The 6,832-nt window shown below is 34.8% G+C and overlaps 1 protein-coding gene across 1 annotated transcript; it reads right to left on the bottom strand.

Moving 5' to 3' along the window:
- Positions 1-1,968: 1,968 nt before the first annotated feature.
- LOC142162238 (uncharacterized) lies at positions 1,969-2,834 on the bottom strand. Its single transcript, XM_075218565.1, has 3 exons — positions 2,810-2,834; positions 2,348-2,720; positions 1,969-2,224 (listed from the first exon to the last, which is right to left on the bottom strand). The coding sequence occupies exons 1-3, from the start codon at positions 2,832-2,834 to the stop codon at positions 1,969-1,971; spliced, it is 654 nt and encodes a 217-aa protein (XP_075074666.1).
- Between the last annotated feature and the right edge of the window lie 3,998 nt (positions 2,835-6,832).

Genomic DNA, 6,832 nt, shown 5'->3' with positions numbered 1-6,832 from the left:
GATTGCCCTTAATTAAGGGGTCACTTGCTTAACGGCAGTGACAGGTTCGAAATAAGGAAAGTAAGCAATTCGAGTGTAGGTACAGAGATACTCTAATTTTGGAAAGATTCAATAAGGAAAAATAGAAAAGAAATCAATTAACCTTAATAGGCGAGTGAAATCAGAATCTCACAAAGGAAAAATTTAAACTTAGTCATGAATTTGAAAATTAGTCAGAGAAGGAGAGTCAACATATAAATAAGGTGCATAAACACTATACATGCGAGGCTAGGCCTGCTGGCAAGAGGAAATAACATACAACAGTAGTACAAAGATTCAGTAGATAGCAACATTCGAATCATGACAGTCCAGTAGGTCAAGTAGTAAAGAAAACATAGAATATCAAAAGCATGCGAAGGTCTCATAGTAGCAGGTGAGGAAAACCCCTTTAGAAAAATTAGGGTATCGAGCATATTTAAGTTTTAGAGAAGATAGAAACCCAATAATCTGTAGAATCACACAAATGGAACGAAAGATTTCGAAATAAAGAACTTCAAATCGAGTCAGACCCAAAACTCTGGGATTTTCAACAATATAAGAGTTTTAAAAAGAGAATAAGCAAACAAATCGGACAAAACTCAGGCAAACAAACATTAGTTTAATAAATAGTTAAAATAAATTAGGGGTTTTAACATGCAAACTCAGGTAGAAGAACGATATATGTAAACATAGCCAAACATGTCAAAGAATCAGAGAAACATTTTGAAATAACTTAACAGAAACCCTAATCGAAAAGATAAGGGGTTTTGAAGGCAGAGTTTTAAAAGAAAATTTGTGAGAAATGCTTAGAAGTTCAAAGCAAACATAGATCTGAAACAGATCTAAAAAGAAATCGAAAAAACCTTAAAGGCTAGGGTTTCAGAATAACCCCAAGTGGTGAGAAAGGCTTTGAAAACCAACGATCTAAGCAGAAGAGTCAAGAGTCTGACTCGAATAGCCATGGCTGGCCGGAGAAAAAGTTAGAGACGACCGAAGAACAGTCATGAACTGCAATCGAACAAGGCCTGGACCAAGCTTTTCGAGATCTAGCCTTGAGACCATAAGAATCGAACACGTAGAAGCTATGTGAGGTGAATATAGGTCTCCGATGACTTTGGGAACCATAGATTTGGGGAGGTATTAGGGTTGTAGTTGATGGCGGCGGCTAGGGTTCGAGAGGATTGCAGAGAGGGTTGAGAGGGAAGGGGATTCAGAGGCGGCGAAATTTGGAAATGAGGCTAGGGTTAGGGGTCGTTTGAATTAAAAAAAGGCAAGGATGGTTGTTGGCCGTTGATCTGAATGATCAATGGCCTAGATCAAAATGGGCAAGTGGGCGAGTTATGAAGATGAGTTTGGGTCGGATTAAATTGGAATTGGGTTGGTGGTTCAAATGGTTTCAATTGAGTTCAATTGGGGTCAGAATTGGGCTATAATCGAAATGAAATTGGGCTAACATTTAATTAGCCAATTTTTCCTATTTAATTTAAAAAAATAATAAATTAATTTATAGAAATAAATTAAAGGTACCAAAATAATTTATAGCACATAATTAACTATTTAAAAATACTAGACCTAATTTTTATGAATATAAACGTAATTAATCTTAAAAGAGGCTAATGTTGTAATTATATACAATTCAACTTTAAAAATACTAAATGACTTTGTAAAAATACGCAAAAATTATATTACCTCTATTTTAGCATAAATATGAAAATTCAATAAATGAATCACCAAAAATGATAATTTTGGGAATGAACGTGTGCCTCATTCAAGATCTTCATTAAAGCTTGACGGTGCTCGTTCGAATGGATCAATAATGACAATAGGAAAATTTGAGCGGGCGTATTTCTTAATTGTTCCACGATAGAGTAGTCATGCAGCTTCATCTTCCTCAAGAATTCTTCTGCTTCTTCTTTAGTTACGACTTTCTTCATTGGTGCTGGATTATTTTTAGCTCTTCTTAACTCCTAGCCGAAACAACTTCCTTTCCCCGTCTTTCTCCCCTAATTCTTCGTATAGGCAGCTAAACGCTGCATTCTTAGCCTCCGTGACCGCCAGCTTTGCCTCCTTCCTAGCCACTTTGTACCTCTCTCTATTCGCACTCCTCTCCTTCTCGCTTGTGCTCCCTGCTAACTTCGCGTACGCTACCTTCTTCGCCTCCACTTTACCTTGGACTATGTCATTCCACCACCAGTCTCCTTGGTGCCTGCCAGAAAAACCCTTCGATACACCTAGCACCTCTCTCGCTGCCTCCCTCACATAGTTCGCCGTCGTCGACCACATAGTGCTCGCGTCTCCACTACTCCTCCAAGCTCCCATAGCTGATAACCTTCCCTCCAACTCCTGGGCTTTATCCTTAGTTAAAGCTCCCCATCTAATCCTCAGATGGCCACGAGCATACCTCTTCTTCCTCTTTATCATAATACCGACGTCCTTCACTAAGAGACTATGCTGAGTCGCGAGGGTCTCTCCCGGGATAACCTTGCAATCCTTGCACAACCCTCTATCACACCTTCTGAGGAAAAGGTAATCAATCTGAGTCTTCACCGCCGAACTTTGGAAATTTACCAGATGCTCCTCCCTCTTCGAAAAAGCCGAGTTCGCAATCACTGGCTCGAAGGCCTTAGCGAAATCTAACAGCGAAGTACCTCCTCCGTTCCTATCCCCAAGGCCAAAGCCACCATGCGCCTCGCCATAGCTACCTGCATCCGACCCAATATGACCATTAAAATCCCCTCCAATAAATAGATATATACCAATTTAAATTAAAAAGATGCACTTAATTTTGGACCTGCTTGCTTTTGGATATTAGCCATATAAACTAACTTTGATAATCTGTGATACTAATCGTTTGGATCATTTTTTTGTTGAACTTTATTAACTTATTTTTCAAAAATGTTAAGATATAATATTTCAAAAATAAATTTAGTAGTTTTTTTGAAATTTGGATTTAAAGTTGTCTTATGCGTGCTACATTGTATATCGTGCTAATCCTTTGAAAGCTTATATCTGAATCTTTAGTTATAAAGCGTAAAATTTACAAAGTATACAATAAATACTCATAGGAACTTAAAAAAATTTCGCAATTTTTATTTTATAACTCAAACATAATTTCAATAAACTATTATTCTTTGAGATGGGTACACTCGTATCCTAAAACTAATTTATTGAAATTCGCAGCAAAGAAGGTAATAGCATAATTGGTAGAATTCTAGTTCAAGATGCCAATATAAGCATTACCACTCCTATAATTCCAAATAAAGAGGATTCTTCTAAAATTCCAAATTAGGAATGGACCTAATAAAATCATACTACAAACCACAAAGCCTATAAGTTTAGAATTGTGACAATTCCTTAAAAGAAAGGGGCCTATTTTGCCTCAAGGTTTTTCCATCTTGGTTAAGAGTCCAATTCCTTCTTTTATGAAACATTAATGCCTCTATAGGCTACGAAGTACGAAGATCGTACTAATTTTTGAACTTCCTTCCTTGTACAGCATTTATTACTATGTAGAATCGTCCATTTGCAAATTTCATGTAACTTACACTATATAATTTTATGTGAGCCCCCAACTTATTTTGCATATCTATACAATCAAAAAGAAAAATATTGCTAGATTTAGCTTTGGTTGATTTCAATCATGTTTGTACAATTTTAATTTGGTTTTCAAAAAACAAAGCACATGAAGTACATTTCTTCTCATAGTCGTACATTTCTATAACAATATTCATATATAACATCTATTCATTATAAAAGTTATTTTTTTTTTCAGAACCGATCATACATGTTATGTTATAGCATATGTCCTCTATAACAATACTTCACTATACATCCAAAAAATATTTGAACACACGCGACTGTTATAGAGAGGTTTGACTTAATTAGCCCTCTTTTTCGGACCTTTTCATTGGATTGATATTTAAAGGGAAAAGAAACTTCTATTGGCACATAATAACACAATATTGTCACAATGTTTTACACTGACTGAGTTGAAGAAGCTCATGAATATTTTGATAATGAAGCATATGGGAGGTGAAATAAAGTAAAAATAGTACGAGCTAGCCAGTTTTCGAATTGGTCATTGAAAAGCCAGCGTTTGTAAAATTATTGAAAAATAGCCACTATTTTGCTGCAACATGGAAAGTTCCAGCATAATATACTGGAGATTGGTGCACCTGTGTATGAATTTCCAGCATATTATGCTAGAACTCCAACATACGAAAAGTTCCAGCATAATATACTGGAGATTAGAGCACATGTGTATGAACTTCCAGCATATTATGCTGGAACTCCAGTATATTATGTTGGAATATTTTTCGGATTTTGAACAATGTTTTCGTTCAGATTTATCTTGACATGAAAAGTGGCTAAATTTTGATTACTTTTGAAATGACTATTTTTCAATTACCACTTATAAATTTGACTATTTTTGAACTTCACCCTGAAATAAAAGGTAAAGTATTTTAATATTTGAAACAAGTAAGATCTTGAGTAGGGCTGGCAAACCAACCCGCCAAATATAATTCTCTGATGGGCTGACTTTGGGCATAGCCCATATTAACCCGTAACATTAATTGGCCCAAGTGCAACCCGTGAAGGAACCCAAAGCTAATCCGTGCTCAAGCTTTGATTGACAAAGAAGAAGAAGAACTCACATACAAAGTTCTCTTTGTTCCTTTTCCCATTTCGATAGTCTTTCTTTATTTCTTTTAATAATAATTCTTTTTCTATTTGACTGACTCAAAATTAATTACTGAATTGTACTCTAAAAAGAATTAAAAAATATTATTTTCATATTTTTCTCATCTAATAAAAAATATGTAAACAGATAGACCTAGAAGTATTAGCTATTTATTTCATTCTTTGGAAAAGTATTGGATTTTAGACAATCAAAGCAAAATATACAAAAAAAAAAAATTGATTGGTTCTGATCTATGTTGCTCGAACTCTCCGAAAATGTCTCTGGGTGCACGTCGGATCTTCTAAAAGTAGTGTATTTTTGGAGGATCCGCATGGGTGTGATAGCATTTTGGAGAGTTTGCGCAACATAGATTCTGATTTGATTTTTTGGATATGGTAAAATTAAATAATTTAGATACTCAATATCAGTTTTACATTAGTTAATTTTATTAGAGAAATATGTGAGTACTAGTAAAACTTATAACTAACAAAATCTAAAACGTCAACAACTCAACATAACAAGTTATGTGATGTCAAATTCCACTATTATGTTGAAAATCTGCAATGTATTTTTTTGCTACTGCAATTTCATGAGAATAAGTTAATAACAAACTAGTTAAATTATAGTTTGAAAACTTGTAATAAGAAGATTGAATTTGTATTGTTGATTTACATTGGATAAAGGCAAAGTTGTAAAAATTGCACTGGCTTCTTATTTGATCGCCCTCATTTAACTTGTACCCACTTTTTTAAATTATTTTTAATTTGTACCCATTTTTTAAACAACTTCAGGCCTTTTTTTCTTCTTTCTTCTTCTTCTTCTTTGGGTGACAATGATTTTATATGGTATTTGTAAACTATTTTAAGGTAGTTTATGATATTTTATTGTGGTGAGCTGTTGTGGTGCTTTATTTTTACTATTGCTTAGGGTTTCTTCTTCTTCTTCTTTTTCTTAATTGCAAAATGGGTTCGTTAGGTTTATTGTTATTTTGACAAATTGATGATTGGAGTTTGTTCTTGATAATATTTGGAGGTTATGTTTCAAATTTGAGCTCATTTGGAGTAGATTTAGATATTAAATTGTATATTGTATTGTTAAGATTCAAAGAACAAATTTCTATTTCTGAGCAATTTGCAGTTCAAGCTTATTTGGCCTTAAGTGCATGAAAACGTTGGTTGCACTTCAGATCTTTTGGTTTTAAGTTTATCTGAAGTGCAATTTTTCACTTCAGACCTATTTGGCCTTAAGTGCGTGAAACCATTAGTTACACTTCAAACCTATTTGGCCTTAAGTGCATCTGAAATGCAATTTTTCACTTCAGAATTATTGTCCTTAAGTGTAGGAAAATGTTTGTTGCATTTCAAACCTTTTGGCCTTAAGTGCATTTGAAGTGCAATTTTTTTCACTTCAGACTAATTTTTTTAACTTCAGTCCCGATAAGTCTGAAGTTAACCTTAAATGGGTAAACTTGAAATTTTTTTTGCAAAGTAGGTATAGATTCAACTGACCCCAAAAGCGGGTATAGATGCAAAAGCCCCAGCAAAGTTGATGACTTGTAAAATTTTGGGTGAAGTTGGATGGATTGGGCTATAACCCCTTATTTAGCCCATCTTGACCCAACTCATCTTAACCCAACTGGGTTGGGTTGGATATTGAGTCATTTATTGGTTCAGCCCAGACAACTTATTTGCCAAATAGCACGGTATAGCCAGTTTTCGGACTGGTCATTCAAAAATAACCAGCGTTTACGAAGTCAATAAAAATAGTCACTATTTTGCTGCAATAAAGACCGGTCCAGCATAATATACTGGAGTTCGGTGCACCTGTGTATGAACTCCAGCATATTATGCTGGACCGGTATACTTTGCTGACTCCAGTATAATATAGTGGAGACTGGAGCACCGGTGCTCCAAACTCTAGTATATTATACTGGACACTTATACTTGCTGGAGCTCCAGTATATTATGCTGGAGTTCTAGTGTACTTATGCTGGAACTCCATCATATTATGTTGGATTCCAACATACTTATCATGGAACTCCAGTATAATATACTGGCATATTTTCCGGGTTCTGAATAGTGTTTTCGCTCCAATTTATCTTTACATGAAAAGTGGCTAAATTTCGATTACTTT

The sequence above is a fragment of the Nicotiana tabacum genome, chromosome 7, assembly GCF_000715075.1.
Source record: "Nicotiana tabacum cultivar K326 chromosome 7, ASM71507v2, whole genome shotgun sequence".
NCBI lineage: Eukaryota > Viridiplantae > Streptophyta > Magnoliopsida > Solanales > Solanaceae > Nicotiana > Nicotiana tabacum.
The sequence above is the reverse complement of the archived record's forward strand: the minus strand, read 5'-3'. Positions and strand labels throughout refer to the sequence as shown.

What these genes read in the sequence shown, in the direction of transcription:
- LOC142162238 (XM_075218565.1), bottom strand. Translation starts at nt 2,834, where the DNA reads ATGGCTAATATCCAAAAGCAAGCAG. An exon ending in TAATATCCAAAAGCAAGCAG is followed by an intron (nt 2,721 to 2,809) that starts GTCCAAAATTAA and finishes GGTCGGATGCAG; the next exon opens with GTAGCTATGGCGAGGCGCAT. An exon ending in GCCCAGGAGTTGGAGGGAAG is followed by an intron (nt 2,225 to 2,347) that starts GTTATCAGCTAT and finishes TTTTTCTGGCAG; the next exon opens with GCACCAAGGAGACTGGTGGT.